The 15,871-nt window shown below is 40.5% G+C and overlaps 2 protein-coding genes across 4 annotated transcripts; both read left to right on the top strand.

Annotated features, from left to right (window-relative positions):
- The first annotated feature begins 2,090 nt into the window (after window positions 1-2,090).
- glb1 (galactosidase, beta 1) lies at window positions 2,091-9,168 on the top strand. The gene is made up of 16 exons (XM_070919949.1): window positions 2,091-2,150; window positions 2,839-3,008; window positions 3,785-3,935; window positions 5,042-5,102; window positions 5,193-5,287; window positions 5,399-5,579; window positions 5,822-5,880; window positions 5,970-6,091; window positions 6,292-6,332; window positions 6,471-6,583; window positions 6,758-6,832; window positions 6,973-7,062; window positions 7,193-7,306; window positions 7,446-7,577; window positions 7,847-8,080; window positions 8,914-9,168. The coding sequence occupies exons 1-16, from the start codon at window positions 2,091-2,093 to the stop codon at window positions 9,166-9,168; spliced, it is 1,953 nt and encodes a 650-aa protein (XP_070776050.1).
- Window positions 9,169-10,373: 1,205 nt separating this feature from the next.
- cldnd1b (claudin domain containing 1b) lies at window positions 10,374-15,517 on the top strand. Of its 3 annotated transcripts, none has more exons than XM_070917924.1 (5): window positions 10,374-10,445; window positions 11,126-11,330; window positions 11,845-11,952; window positions 12,461-12,598; window positions 13,975-15,517. In XM_070917924.1, the coding sequence occupies exons 2-5, from the start codon at window positions 11,249-11,251 to the stop codon at window positions 14,193-14,195; spliced, it is 549 nt and encodes a 182-aa protein (XP_070774025.1). In that variant the 5' UTR covers window positions 10,374-10,445; window positions 11,126-11,248; the 3' UTR covers window positions 14,196-15,517. The 3 variants fall into 3 exon arrangements, with proteins under 3 accessions (XP_070774025.1, XP_070774010.1, XP_070774018.1); XM_070917909.1 differs by having other exon boundaries at window positions 10,375-10,445; window positions 10,751-11,330; XM_070917917.1 differs by lacking the exon at window positions 10,374-10,445 and having other exon boundaries at window positions 10,468-11,330.
- The last annotated feature ends 354 nt before the right edge of the window (window positions 15,518-15,871 follow it).

Below are 15,871 nucleotides of genomic sequence, written 5' to 3'. Positions count from 1 at the left end.
ATGGAGTGGTGTAAAGCACGCCGCCACTGGACTCTGGAGCAGTGGAAACGTGCTCTGTTGAGTGACGAATCACGCTTCTCTATCTGGCAGCCTGATGGATGAGTCTGGGTTTGGCGAATGCCAGGAGAACGTTACCTGCCTGACTGCATTATGCCAACTGTAAAGTTTGGTGGAGGAGGGATAATGCTATGGAGTTGTTTTTCTGGGGGGCCCTTAGTTCCAGTGAAGGGAAATCTTAATGCTTCATCTTACCAAGTCATTTTGGACAATTCTATGCTTCCAACTTTGTGGAAACAGTTTGGGGAGGGCCCTTTTGTGTTCTAGCATTACTGTGCCCCACAGCAAGGTCCATAAAGGCATGGCGGGTTGAGTTTGGTGTGGAAGAACTTGACTGGCCCGTACAGAGCCCTGACCTCAACCCCACTGAACACCTTTGGGATGAACTAGAACGGATATTGCGAGCCAGGCCCTCTCATCCCACATTAGTGTCTGACCTCACAAATGCTCTTCTGGATGAATGGGCAAAAATTCCCACAGACATGCTCCAAAATCTTGTAGAAAGCCTTTAAGGGTTTAAGGTGCATGTAGGGCAGCAGATGTGTGTGTGTGTGTGTGTGTGGGCGGAGTGTGACTGTTGTGAGGCTGAGTGGTGAGAAAATGGCTTGGAGGGTCAGCGCCACATTAGTAGTCCAACCTTGTCTCATATTGGATTGGGGACATAAGCAGTTATTCCAACAGTTGCACTGTACGATGGGGCTGTACCTAGAAGACACAGAGGTTAATTGCATATCATTTAATTTGTAACAATGATCTGTGACCCCTGCTAATGTGCTCATATTTCAGAGCTTCAACTGCACTCTCTGGGAAGATAAAAGCGTAATGCTGCCATCAACTGACAAACTGCATGCTGAGAAACCAGCCAAAATAAAACTTTTATGTACCTCTGCTGCTGCACAGAAGGTGAGAGGACTCACACATGATGCTAATTTCAATCCACGAGCATATTTAGATTTACACTGTTCGGTAAGGAAACCTGCAATTATTGCTGGAATCTGCAACATTTAACAGTGCAGCAGTGATGGAAACTTTTAGTAAAACTGTGCAGAACTCAGACACCATATGACTCACAGTTGTCAAATACAACAATGCCCAGACTGAAGTAAATTTACATTTGGCAAATTTACATTTTGCCCAGTAACATATAATGTGAATTCCAATGACGATCAAATCTTCATGCACCATCTCAAACATGTAAAAATGATCACAGAACTAAAGGAATTCCAATATTTTGGCCACCTAGTGACACCTAACTTGACAAAACTATTTTATTCTATTCCCTGTCCATACTGGGGGATGACACAACATTATAAACACCAAACAATATAATGCAGTCCAATTTAACATCATTATCTCTGTCTCTCTCTCTCTCTAACTTGTACAAACCCTAGCGCTAAACAGAATATAATTTGTATACCAAGAGTATAGTTACTGATAGTTACCTGACGCAGCACCATTTTTTAATACCATACCATTGGTTTCAATTACATACGACAGAAAAAGCTGGCGCAGGAGACTAAACTAGATTATGGTGGCACCACAAGAACAGTGCACAATTATAGTGATAATAATTTAAGTGATTTGTTAACCAACACAACAGACAGAGCGAAGTCAAGCAGAGAAATGAATATACTCTAATTCTTGCAGTCTTGAAGTAAGTTACCCTCAGAAGTCAGAATGCACTTTCTCCCTCTGATCCATCTTCGTGCTACTTTCCTGTGTATTGTGTGTTTTTTAGACCAAATTTTTACTTGTAGCCTCGATAATGTCTTTGCGCAGGTTCATGTTGATTATGCTCAAACCCCACAAATAAAAGGCGCGACACTGCCACCTACCGATCAAAAAGCGTGCCTACACCACAACGACACAACGTCACGTGATTTTACTTCCGCAACTCATGATGCCTCGCCGATTCAAAATATCACAGTGTTCTCAAGGAAGTAAGTACCGCAGCCGACTGTGTTGAGGTGAACACTGCATGAAAAGGAGCACTCAGTAAATCGTGCTCTTGAGGCCGGACAGCAGGACTCATCATGTCTCTGCTCACAGCTGGAGGAGGCATAACGTTACTGCTGCTGCTGTTTGGACATTCAGTGAGTACCTTTGATTTCATTCAAAAACTGATCCCCCCCCCCACACACACAAAAAAAATATATATAGATGATAAATCCAGTTTTATAAAAGCCCTGCCACCAAAATTCAAAACACAGGATTGAAACTTGTGGTCAGATTGATTGGCAGGTCTTTAAATACACAGACTAACACTACACACGTCTTCACATGACTTGTTAATACTTTTTGATAGTGCTAAAGGTATATTAACACCAGTAATGTCTGCAAATATGCAGATTTAACGTAAATGGGTTGAATTAGGCCCATCTTTTCAGTTATTGTCACTTCAGTAAAACCAATACATGCTTGTGTTTCATCTAGAAGTCACACTTACATCCGTGTGTGCTTACCTGTAATCTATATGGTCTACAATACCTGTCAGACCTTTTAAAAACAGCTTCCACATGAAAATATTTACATTTTGTTGGTTGGTAGGTGCAGTATCTTACATTCAAGCATTATTCACAAACTTTAGTGGCCAGTCAAGGTTTACACGTCTTAACGACACATCCTAAAGTCACCTGAGACATCAGCCCTGCGCCATAAAGACATGAAACTTTAACCGCACAGTGAAACACAATATAAACCGACTTCGCTGCCTACAAATGATGATGAGTGCAGAACCTATAGATTCAGCTGTGAGTCTAATTCTGATGTGTTGACCTGCAGCTCGGAACGCCTCCTTCATTCAGCGTGGATTACAAGAATGACTGCTTTCTGAAAGACGGGGAAGAGTTTCGTTACATAGCAGGAAGCATCCATTACAGCAGGATCCCCAGAGTCTACTGGAAGGATCGACTGCTCAAGATGTACATGGCAGGACTGAATGCCGTCCAGACGTAGGTTTGATTCGTGTCAGTCTCGCTCTCTGTGCACTTCACTCTGACTTTTGTTTGCTGTTGCAGTCATAGGCTGCCACATTTCAACTGGCTTCACTACAAAAACTAATCAAGGAACTTAGATTGGGAGGCTTTGTTACCTGAGCTGCAGTCACTCAACAAAATGGCCTCATTTGTCAGCAGTCACATGTACTGCAGTGTAGTGATGTTCCTGAGAACTTCCTGTAATTACAGCCGCAACAATTAGTTGACAGAAAAGGAATCTGAAATTTTGATAATCGATTTATCGTTTTAAATAATTTTCTAACAAAAAAAGTGCCATAATTCTCAAATGTGCATATTTTCCGGTTGTAAACTGAATATCTTTGGGTTTTGGACTGCTTGTCGGACAAAACAAGATATTTGGAGATGTTTGCACCATTTTACAGACCCAGCGATTAATTGCTTAATAATTGTTTGTTGCAGCTATAACTGTAATGTAGCAAAGCCGCCAAACGCATCTTCCTGCGGGAAAAAAATCCACCGAAATGTGTGGGCCTTCTCAAATTGCTGGTATTGACAGCATAGCGGACATAATTAAAGTAACCTTACACTCAGTGTTTTAATTGTTTTTAACACGCGTACCCAGGACTGTTACTGTCCCTGTTACGCAGTATTGATACAGAGTGCATTATCCTGGTCTCTTATGTGTATATGAGCCAGCCACAACATTCATCCTACTTAAATAACTTGAGTGTGTGTGTTTGGATAAAACGGACACTTCATTCACGTTGAAGGTACATCCCCTGGAACTACCATGAGGAGTCTCCGGGCCAGTACAATTTCAGTGGAGACAGAGATGTGGGACATTTCCTTCAGCTGGCCCAAGACATCGGCTTACTGGTCATCCTTCGGCCTGGACCCTACATATGTGCCGAGTGGGACATGGTGAGTGCGGCTGTCAGTAAATGTACACATTTTGAGTTTGCGGCTATTCAGATATAGATACTGCACATATTACACTCTTAGCTTCTATCGTATATATCAGAAATGGACTTACCTTTTCAAAACAATGTAGAGAGTTTATAGTGAGAATACAGTTAGTTCACTGCTGCTGGATATCAGACATTATCAGTTTGGGATAATACAATATAACTATTAACAAGAGCTACATACCAAACATACCACGGCCTCTGCAGCAGTGGTAGTACATTTACTCAAGTACTGTACTTGAATATAATTTTGAGGTACTTTTACTTGAGTATTTCCTTCTCATCTTATAGTTACACTTCAACACATTTCAGAGGGAAATATTGTTTTTCTACTCAACTTTCTACTCCAGGATATTTATTTGACAGCCATAGTTAGTATTTACTTTGAAGATCAAGATTATACATACAAAACAATGTATTTATAGACTAAACTACCCAACAGTATATATACAAAAGTCATAGTTATCTCCACTTCAACCAGCTAAAACATTAAAATGCTGCTTACACAGTAATACATTAATAAAATTATGAATTAATTAACAAATGTTAAAATGGTGACAATTTTCACAATGGAAAAAAGTTTCAAAATGTCCAGAAACTGCAGCATAGTCTACCTTTCCACTGTTCATTCATAAACAGTAATAGTTTTGTTCTAACAAAATATGTCAAAATACACCTTAATGTTGTGCCTTAAGTAGTGTATTAATATTTTGGGGAAAATATGAATGTTTGCAAGTTGATAAACAGTAACACAGATGGGCAGATGAGGAGTGCATTATGCTGCGGGGGTGGTTTTGTAGCTATGGATGTTTTGGTATTTGTTGTCCAGTATGAGAACTAGTCACGACTGGAATCTGTTTATTGATGTAAATTCAAACGGACATAACCATTGTTCTTCATGAAGGACACAGACGGTGTTTGATACTCAAAACATAGATTTTGGGTGCAGTATCACTTTAAATTCAATTGAACTTTAACCTTACGTGTTTTTTTTTTTTATGGTATGTCCTATAAGTTACTCCAAAGACCTGCTGCCATTGATTGCGTTATTCTGTCCACCAGGGTGGGCTGCCTGCCTGGCTTCTCAACAACAAAGACATTGTGCTGCGCTCCTCAGATCCAGGTGAGGATCAAAGAAAAATAGGATTAATGATGAAATATAGTCACGGCTGCATGCTGCAGTACATACAACACTGTAATTTGTGTATTTCAGATTACATCGCAGCAGTAGATAAGTGGATGGGGAAGCTACTGCCAATGATAAAACCTTACCTTTATCAGAATGGAGGTCCTATCATCACTGTTCAGGTGAGTCTGGAGTTCTGGACTGATTTCTGCAGGTTGTGCATCATGTATCATTACAGTACTTCACTCAGTGAGGAAATAACATCTCTCTCCCGCTCTGCCCCTGTTTGGTAGGTGGAGAATGAATATGGCAGTTACTTCGCCTGTGACTACAACTACATGCGTCACCTGTCCAAGCTGTTCCGGTCTCACCTGGGCAACGACGTGGTGCTCTTCACCACAGATGGAGCTGGGCTCGGCTACCTCAAGTGTGGCTCGATACAAGATCTCTACGCCACTGTTGACTTTGGGCCAGGCAGGTGTCACTGTGCTGCAATTTACAGCAAATATTGATAGTTGATTAAAGGTTCAGTTGTGTGTTGAAGTTAAGGTTGAATTGTTAAAGCAACTTGAGATGAGAAACATTACATGATGAGGTACATTGGTCAGTTTCTTGTTTTCCTCCACATTTGCATGTCACATTTTAGATGAGTCAGGAGTCATGAGGAAGTTACACAAATACATGTAAGTTTATCTTTGTGTCGCTGATTCTGTTAGGTGGAAATGTAACCGCTGCCTTCGAGGCACAGAGACACGCTGAACCTCGTGGACCTTTGGCAAGTATTTCCCTCGATACCGTGATTTTAACATCCACACTACAATTTCCTCTCATACGCTCATTTGGTTTTTCCTCTTGTATTAACAGGTGAACTCTGAATTTTACACCGGCTGGCTGGACCACTGGGGATCACGCCACTCCGTCGTGCCGTCTGCCACAGTGGCCAAGTCCCTCAACGAGATCCTGGCCACAGGAGCAAACGTCAACCTGTGAGTTTGTGTGGCAGGTTTAGACACACTGATGTAGACGAGTAAAGGCATATAAAGATGTGCGGATTCAACATGAGACTGTAGCAGCTCAACGGCATACATTTTCTTGAAGAGAGTGAACAACTTTGTAGTTTAAAGTTACCAGAATCTGTTTGTGCTTTATTTCTGTTGACAGTTCAGTGTAATTTCTCTCCTCACAGGTACATGTTCATAGGAGGAACAAACTTCGGATACTGGAATGGTGAGTGTTCTCCGACAGACTGGTTTGATGAGGTGACATAATCGTTTTAAGAGACTCGTGCAGTAAAGCCACATGGGTCTCTCTTGTTGTCAAAATGATTAAAGAAAAAAAACCTGTGATTGCCTCCTGATACCTCAGGCGCCAATTCACCCTACAGCCCCCAGCCCACGAGCTACGACTACGATGCCCCGCTCACGGAAGCAGGAGACCTCACAGAGAAATACTTTGCAATTCGAGAGGTGATCAAAATGGTAAGAACACCGGTGTAGGCTTCTAGTTTTGCTCTTAAATGTCACTTCAGATGTATTTAGTGCAAAATGTAGGGGCGTTATTAATGTGCAATAACCATAAGTGTTGCATCAGTATTTTTTAACTTATGCACAGTACAGTGTTTGTCATCTGGAAGCACTAATGTATCTTTTCAGTACCATAAGATACCAGAGGGACCAATACCACCAACAACTCCAAAGTATTCATACGGGACTGTTGTGATGAAAAGGGTAGGTACTCTACTGTCTGCATTTTACATTATTTTAAGATATACATGTTGTTTATTGAAACTCACCATTGAAAGACTTTTTGTCACCAGATTTTAAAACATGAAGAATAAATACTAAAAAGCAACCCTGTGCCGCCACAGCTCCAGACGATATCGGATGCCTTAGAGACGCTGTCTTTCTCCGGCCCTGTCAAAAGCATGTATCCTCAGACTTTCATTGAACTGAACCAGGTATTCATTTAATGTTTTTATGTAGTAAACCCCCCCCCCCCCCACACACACAATTTCACCAGCAATATTTTGTCATATGATTTTATTTTTTTTTAGTTGTTGATGTATCTCTTTCCTGTTTGTTCTGTAGGCCTTTGGTTTTGTGCTCTACAGGACGACTCTGCCTGTTGACTGCAGCACACCGACGCCGCTGTCGTCTCCACTGAACGGCGTCCACGATAGAGCGTATGTGTCGGTGGACGGGGTGAGTCTCCCTTTGCACATTGGATTGGAGATCAGTTAAGCATCAGGCTGGCCATCACACCTCAATACTTCAACTGTGATTATTTCTGAAATGTATCGGAAGCATGGCAACATGACAACCATGCTGATTTCTTCTCAAGGTGGCTGCAGGGATTCTCGAAAGGAACAAAGCCATAACTGTCAATGTGACAGGGAAAGCTGGCAGTCAGGTGGACATACTGGTGGAGAGTATGGGCCGAATAAACTACGGAAAAGGCATCAACGACTTTAAGGTCTTTTTCCAGCTACACTAATGTGTGCTTCGACATAAAAGTGTCTGCTAAACTATCTCAAGGCTTTACTGGATTTCAGATGCAGATTGTACGAGCCTAAAAACTGTAAGATTAAATTCAACTGCAACCAAATTATACTTTATATATAAAGTTAACTTTTTTTATGATGTAAAACTTCTTTACAGTTCCCATCAAGCTGGGTTTCAGCTCAGTATGAATTTCAACGTGTGTGAAATGACTGGTGCTGCTCCCCCTCTGCCCTTCCACAGGGCCTGGTGTCCAACCTGACTCTGGGGACAGATACGCTCCTTGGCTGGACCATGTACAGTCTCAGTATCGATGAAGCGGTCAGTCAGGGCCTCCTCGGTGAAACGAAACCAACAGACCTACCTCCGCCTGCCGCTCTCTCCCTTCCAGCCTTCTACGAGGGAAGCTTCATCATTCCTGACGGCATCCCAGACCTCCCCCAGGACTCCTACATCAAACTGCCCCAGTGGAGGAAGGCATGTCACATTTTGCCCTTTAAAAACAAACCAAAAAAACAGTTTGTTCATGGTAACATTATTTCACTGCTCAATTTTGAATGACCCCAGGCTCACAAGGTAATTCACAAGGTCATTAATGGATTAAACCATTCAAAGAAAATGAATCGCCAACAATTGTGTTAATGAATTCATCATTTAAGTCATTTATTAAGCGAAACTGCCAAAGATTTGCTGCTTTTCTCTGCTTGATATTCTTGTAAATTGAATATCTTTGAGTCTCAGAGGGTCCGTTGGGGAAAAAACAAGCAATTTGCAGGCAACATCTTAGACTCTTAGTATCGGGCATTTGTCACTATTTCCTGTCATTTTACAGACTAAACGATTTGTCAACTATTTAAAAACATGATCCACAAATAAAGAAAGTAATCGTTGTTCGCAGCCCTGTAAAGTAAGTAGTCGAGCTTATTTAAAGGCCTAATCTGTATTTAAATTTAAATTACAGGTATATACTTATATTGAAGTTTGTCTTGATGAAAAACAAATGTTTGTGTGTTTAACTCAACACATCATAATTGAAAATATCAGCCTGGTTTACTCCAATTTTTAAATAATAAATAAAAAGAATCTTTAGCTGCAGCCCTACTCTAAGCGTGTAAAAAGTGCTAATAAAATTCATCCTGTTTGAGTTTATCATTTGAAGATATTCCCTGGCATGATCTCATTAGTGAAGGTTTTAAACCAAGAGACAAGCGTTGGTTGTGGTTTTGTAGTTTTGTAAAAGATGTGTTCCTGAAATGCAATGCAAATACAGTAGACTAATAATCAGTCCTTTTTAATTTTTTTCTTTCCAGGGGCAAGTTTGGATTAATGGCTTCAACTTGGGACGTTACTGGCCGACCCGAGGCCCTCAGGTGACTCTTTTTGTCCCTGCCAACATCCTCAGCACAGCGGCACCCAACAATGTGACTGTCCTGGAGCTGGAAGTGGCTCCCTGCAGCTCCAGACCGTGTAGTGTGGAGTTTACTACCACCCCCATCCTGAATGCAACAGTCCAGTCTGACTACAAACAGCACAGGAGACTCTTCATGAAAGACGATTTGTTGTGATGATAAGGGAATTCGCTGCTGCACGAAAGGAATCAATTTGCACTACCCGCTGATGAACAATCCCAAATCATCACTTGTTGTGTGAGCTCGATGTTTGCCTGATTGTAAAAAGCTGCAACATGTGAAAGAAGGTTAATCTGGGACATGACATCAATGATTGAATGTGTCTTTATGAAAAGTGATGAAATGCGTTTTAAGCCACCATCACATCAACTGTGGCTGTCTCTACCTCTCTGATTCTGCTTAACATTTTCATTCAAAGCCTTTTTTTTCTCTTCACAAAGGGATTATTGTCAATTGAAGCACTGCCAAAACTTCACAGCAGCCTGTATTTCAGAGAATTTTTTGTTTTTTTTGTAACAAACTCATCAGGGAAATGCTATACATATTATACTACAGATGTGTAGTGCGACTGCTGTAGCTTTTATTCACTATTCACTACTTCACTTTTCATTATTCATTATTATTTGAAATTATTTTGCATACACTCTGAACCTGTCTGTTTTAATGCTTGTAAAGCAAATGCCTTTTAAAGTCGATAATAAATAAAATATGATTCGATAACACCCCGATGATCCCCTTTCTTATTGTGTGACGAGATGCTAGTAAGACTTATGTATGTTTTCACTATAAACATTACAATATTCTGCTGGTATTTCTTAGTATTATAGTATTATCATATTATTATTATATCGTCTTTTTCCATAAACAGAATATAAACAAACAAGTTTTGATAAGGACCCTTTAAATGTGTTATTTTAAACTGCTGTAATCAACCGAGCAGACATTATACAACTAAAAAAAAAACTTGCAAGTTCTCTCTGGAGGGCTATGTGACATGGTGACTCTGTTTCTAAATAACATCAAACATCTTTGGTGTTTCTGTGCTGCAGTATATTGCTACTTATCAGCTGACATATATGCCTATACTGATAAATGTGCAATAAGCTGATATCGGGCAATTTATCAGCCCAGCTCCAAAAGGTAGATGGATAAGATGGATAATTAGTGAGTAATATATCCTCAAGTGGTAGTGGCTGATTTTCTGTCTTCTTCCAAATTTTCTTTGACTTTATCCGATAAACAGGATTAATGGATAGGGTTTGGTTATCCAGTACACCGAAGCACAAGGTGGCGGTAGTGTGCGCTGGTTTTCAACCGCCGTTAAAATTAAAAAAGAAGAAGAACAAAACTTAGTCGTAGAAGAAGAGGGCGGAGGCCTGTAGGAAATTCAACGAGTGCAACGCTAATATTTGAACGTTTTCTCAAGCAATAAGGTAAAAAAAAGAAATGAAATATTTAACGTTAAGTTGTCATTTAAATGTCTCGATACTGATGCAGTCAGTTGTAGCTAACTATTATTAGCGTTAGCTAGCTAGTAAGATGCTCACTTCGTTGCACAATTGAGGAAGCTGCCTTTGTTATTATTAGCTGTATGGAACAGTTAAGCTAGCTGTAATATCTCTAACTAGCTAGCTAAGAACAATTTACTTTTGTAATTTGTAGTTTACTAACTAGGTTAAGCAACCAGGTAAACACATTCAATTAGCCAAACATTAACCTCTCATTTACCTTTCGGCAGGTGGTGAACGCCTCTGTGTTTTGGACATTGCTCAAAATGCAGCACAGTAGAAATATGATTGAATAGAGTACAATGTTGTGTTACTCTGAAACTGGCATACTACCGAACGATAGTTAACAGACATGCCGTGGTGCCCAAACACCAAGCGGAAATATCATTTTTAGTCATACAACCAAGGCTTCATCACACAGTGAAAGCCAAACTGCATTTGAATTTTTTTTAATCAGAGAGCAGATTCTCCTCGTCAACACAGGCTGAAAACGAGCCATCTTAACCTAGATCATGGTAGACAATCGCTATGCCACAGCTCTGGTTATCGGGTCGGTTCTGAGCCTGCTGGCCACAGTGTACCTCTCTGTGGCTGTGGGAACTCAGCACTGGTACCAGTACAGCTGTCCACCAGTTAAACGTGAGGGGAGCAACGCCTCCGAGCTCAGAGATGAGCTCAGAGATGAGTTCATCGATGGAGAGTTTTATGAGAAGACTTACAGTGACACCATGTTCCGCCTGAACGGCACCCTGGGACTGTGGTGGAGGTGCATCCTGGTGCCCGGCCGGTCACATTGGTTCAAAGAGCCAGGTAAGACTTCCTGTTTACATCTCTACAGCTTTCACAATGCCTCTTCATCAATTGTTGAGTCAATTTCACATCCTCAATCCCACACCATTTGGTAGATCTCCCACTATGAACTTAGTTTATGTTTATGCCTGCAGTGTTTTATTTTAAACTGTAGTTAAGATCACAAACAAACATCATGTATGCCTGGCTGCATTACAAGAAAATGCGATTAAAATGATTGAGAAGGTATCTAGAAAAAACGTTGGTTACATCACCTGAATGTTGGGCGATATGGATAAAGTCTTCATTCACAATATATGTAATTTTAAAATGCAGTACTGATATATATATCCTGCTCATCCAGACTGCAGCAAATGGGATATCTACCTCAGAATAAATGATATAGCAAAAGACACATTTCTACTGTCTCATGGTGTACTGTACATCGTGATGCTGCTCAACCCTACATCACATCCTGTGTATTGGTAAATGATGACCGCTCAGGTGAATTTGTGCTCTCTGATTCTGATTTTAGATCCGAAGATGGAGACGCAGTGTGTGAGCTTCACTCTTCCTCAGCAGTTTATTCCAAAGTACAAATTGCCTGGAAACCATAACAGCGAAGAAGATCTGCTGAGAACATGTGAGTCAGGTTCCTCCTGTGTCTGTAGATTACATGAGGTTGTTTATCCTGCTTCCACTTTGACCCAGTTCCACCAGACATGAGGGCCACTACCACAATTTGACAACTTTTTGTGACAGTGTCATTTATTGGTGTTAGTGGTCTGAAATGCCCAATGGAATATTTTAAATCACAAATTATCAGCAGCAGCAAACTACAAAACAAATGCCCAATAGACTTTGTGCTGAAAACTCCAGTTGGAGAGAGAATTTTAGGCACAAACAAACAGTTCATCTTTAAGCTTATTGGTTTGTGCTTTTTTTAATCAGACAAATTTGTCAAAGAAGTTCTCAAATCTACTCTGCTGTGAAGTCCTATTCACTTCAAATTGTGGCTCAAATTGTGATCACCTTGCTCTGTTTACCCCCCCTCATTGTCTTAACGTGCACCTGCCATCTTTGAACATTAGATCATGTTTTTGTACGCATGTTTTAAGACTTTTTTTAGTTAATGCTCTCTCATTTTTCAGACTTGTGGAGGTGCCAGTTTCTCCTGCCCTTGGTGTCTCTGGCTTTGGTGTTCCTCAGCGGCCTTGTTGGGGTCTGCGCCTGCCTGTGCCGCAGCTTCACCCCCACCCTCGGTGTAGGAGTGCTTCATCTACTTGCAGGTGAGGGAAGTGCATGCGTATTGCCCCTTTCCGGCCATGGACCAGAGGCATCTGTGATGTTACCCAAAGGCTTCTGAAGGGACATCTCGATTTAAGTTTAATGCTCACTACTGTCTTTGGATTTATGTTAACAAGAACACACAAATCAAGGGGCGGGCAAATGCTGTAGCAACCACAGTGACTGATCGTGATAGGTAGAGACTCCTGTCAATCAAACAAACACCATCACAAATGTACAATATCCCTTTTACATGGTGAATTCCCCGCAGTTTTGTTCTTGAGGAGCAGACGGAGGCAGAGTTCATGTTGTGCTGTTCTTTAAAATGACAATCAGCAAATGAAAAAAAAGACCTGCTGTCCAGCTGGGAATTATCTAACTTAACACTAACTTCAACTCAATGCCGACTCACAGAGACAACATCGCATAGCGCTGCATCATTTGCATCATTTGAGGCGCACTAATTGACTCCAGTAACACGCATACCAAAAGTAGTCAAGGTGTGGTCATGTCAATTTTATTTATGTAGCCCAATATCACAAACCACAAATTTGCCTGAAGGGGCTTTACAATCTGTAGAGCATACAACACTCTCTGTCCTTAAACACTCGATTCAGATGAGGAAAAACTCCCAAAAAAAAACTTTTTAACAGAAAAAAATGGAAGAAACCTCAGGCAGAACAACGGAGGAGGGACCCCTCTCCCAGGACTGACAGACATGCGATAGATGTTGTGAAGCTTAGCACGTCGGATTTTTAGTTTTTTCTGGAGGGATGACCTGCATTGATGCTGAGGAAATAGGACAACGGAGTATCCTAACACATTGAGCGTGATGACGCTGGTGTGTGAGCTTACATAGGAAATAATTGTCGTGGGCGTTTGTGTGCACGTCAAAAGCATCAGCCTGGTAGTGCTGCTTGTGGCCCTCTTCTGATAAGGTGAATTCTTCCACATTAAACTGTTTGCTTTTTAGACCTCAGAATGTTTTCTTTCTTTTGCTTTGATTAATTACCCTGACGCAAACGTATAATGTAACTGATCAATCATTGATCACCTGGTGAGCTTAATCAGACAGATCCTGACTCATCTTGTATTGTTATCAAATCTGTTATTAGGTGATGGTGTAAACAAGTTCCTCACTCATTAAATACATGGGCAGTGCTATTATTAGTGTTGTTTTCTCAGTGAGTTAGGGTTAGGGCACCCAGCTGCTGAACCGCAGTTTGGATTTGATGAATCTGTGGTTGTTTACAGCTGGCACATACATTCACACTGTTTCTCTCATCCCACTGCCTTCACTCCTCCACAAACACAATGCATTTCTTCAGATTTGCTGTTTTGTGTTGTTCATCTTTTACATTTCCCCTCTACTCATCAGGCCTGTGCTCTCTGGGCACCGTCTGCTGTTTCCTGGCCGGCGTGGATTTGCTCCACCGGTACTCCCCGCCACCAGATGGGGTAGAGGGCTCGCTGGGCTGGTCCCTCTACCTCGCCCTCATATCCTTCCCTCTGCAAATGATGGCAGCTGCTTTGTTCCTGTGGGCGGCCAGGAGTCACCGCAAAAACTACACGCGCATGACTGCTTATAGAGTTGCCTGAAGAGAGACTGCTACAGCCTACAGGTCTGAAGACTTTCTAAAGAAAAAAACAAAACAAAACAAAAAAAAAAGCTTTCTGGTTAAGAAAGGATGTAAATTAAACGAAGTGACTTCTAACTTTTCACTTCCTCTAACATTCTTTGAATATAAAACAACAACAACACACCTAAAGGCAGGAATCAACTAAACTAACTTTGCAGCTAATCATCATAAGTGCTCATAAATAGGGGGTTTTAATACCTTTGAGTAAGTTTGTTATTTCACAGTGTGTTTTTTAGCTTCTCTTGTATGTTACACAAAGCATGTTCTTTAATGTACTTTAACACCCAGATATTATGGCTGCTTTGTTATGTCTGGTGTTATCTGTGTTGGTGTGAAGTACATATATGCCTTGTTTTCAGTTGCCATTGCTTCTAAAGCTGCTCACCACATTGCCGTTAAATCAGTTATCGATTATAAACTTGTACTGTCACTAATTTCAGACCTGCAGTTATCTAAGCCTGGGTAGCTTTCTCTATTAGTGCATGAAATAATAATATATTTTTTTGTTTTGATGTGTTTTTGTTTGGATTTAATTTTGCATCGTCTTAAATATCGAGCCTTTGCTGTGCATGCCTTTTTAAGCTGACATTTCCCTCATCTGTGGTAATTGTTGATTTCAGTCTGTGGTATGTGTTGACTAAATGTCACAAAATGTCACTCACTAAAAATGAATACCACTCATCTCCCATTGTCGCCCGTGTTTATGGATCTAATGTTTATCAGCGCAGTTAATTTCCGTATTTAAAAACATTGATTTGATGCCACTCGAGCAAACCTGTGACCTCTTTGTAACATTTAAATTCTAATGTTGAAGCCCCAAATTATACTACTGCCATTTTACATTTGTTATTGTGAAGTTTTGATCCTGGTTGCAGTCAGTTATCTGTTCCTTTACAGCTCAGTTTCATCAGTTACTTGTTTGACAGCCAAATATAGGTTTTGCATCAATTAAAGCCTTTTAAATGTTTGTTGCTGATATTCCAGAGTCAAAGAGACTGGTATTACTGTATAATAACAAAGGAATTTGCAAATCCTTGAAAATCCTCATGAATCTACGTCTTTACACTTTTGTGTGGAAAGTGAATTAATTTGTTACCTTTGTGTCAAATTTCAAAATTACTGATTTCTCAGCTCCAGAATACAAATTGTGATATTTTTGTGTCACAATGTTTTGTTACACGTCTGATGTGTATACACTCTGGCTTTTTGTAAATGTTTTTATGTATTCTGAAGCACACTGTACCTGTTTCTGTATCAATAAATTTGACATTTGCCTTCTTCTGTTATTGTTTTTGTGTAATCCTTTGCAAGTTGGTGAACATGACATATATTAAAGCAGCTACACATCATTGTGAGTATATGATAGCATGCTGGTTTTAGCATTTAGCTCAAAGCACTGCTGTGCCTAAGTACAGCCTCACAGCTATACGCTAGCTCACTTACAGCTAGCATAGCTGCTCAGGAACAATCAAAGTCACAATCACCAGAAAGTTGCCTAACAGCCACATTTCATTGAATAACATAATTGTTTTATAAACAACATTCTTGCATCATTTTATAGGACTGCGTCATACTGCATAATTATACTCTAATATTTTCTTTGTATTTATTTCATTATGTGATGGAATAATGTTT

The sequence above is a fragment of the Enoplosus armatus genome, chromosome 2, assembly GCF_043641665.1.
Source record: "Enoplosus armatus isolate fEnoArm2 chromosome 2, fEnoArm2.hap1, whole genome shotgun sequence".
Lineage (NCBI taxonomy): Eukaryota > Metazoa > Chordata > Actinopteri > Centrarchiformes > Enoplosidae > Enoplosus > Enoplosus armatus.
Note: the sequence above shows the minus strand (reverse complement) of the source record. Positions and strands in the feature narration are given on the sequence as shown.

Excerpts from the sequence above, each read along its gene's own strand:
- cldnd1b (XM_070917909.1), top strand. The coding sequence starts at position 11,033 with ATGGTAGACAATCGCTATGCCACAGCTCTGGTTATCGGGTCGGTTCTG. Across the intron at positions 11,953-12,460 it reads AGAAGATCTGCTGAGAACAT|ACTTGTGGAGGTGCCAGTTT; the intron begins GTGAGTCAGGTT and ends CTCATTTTTCAG. Across the intron at positions 12,599-13,974 it reads AGTGCTTCATCTACTTGCAG|GCCTGTGCTCTCTGGGCACC; the intron begins GTGAGGGAAGTG and ends TCTACTCATCAG.
- glb1 (XM_070919949.1), top strand. The coding sequence starts at position 2,091 with ATGTCTCTGCTCACAGCTGGAGGAGGCATAACGTTACTGCTGCTGCTG. Across the intron at positions 2,151-2,838 it reads TGCTGCTGTTTGGACATTCA|CTCGGAACGCCTCCTTCATT; the intron begins GTGAGTACCTTT and ends GTTGACCTGCAG. Across the intron at positions 5,288-5,398 it reads GTCCTATCATCACTGTTCAG|GTGGAGAATGAATATGGCAG; the intron begins GTGAGTCTGGAG and ends CCTGTTTGGTAG.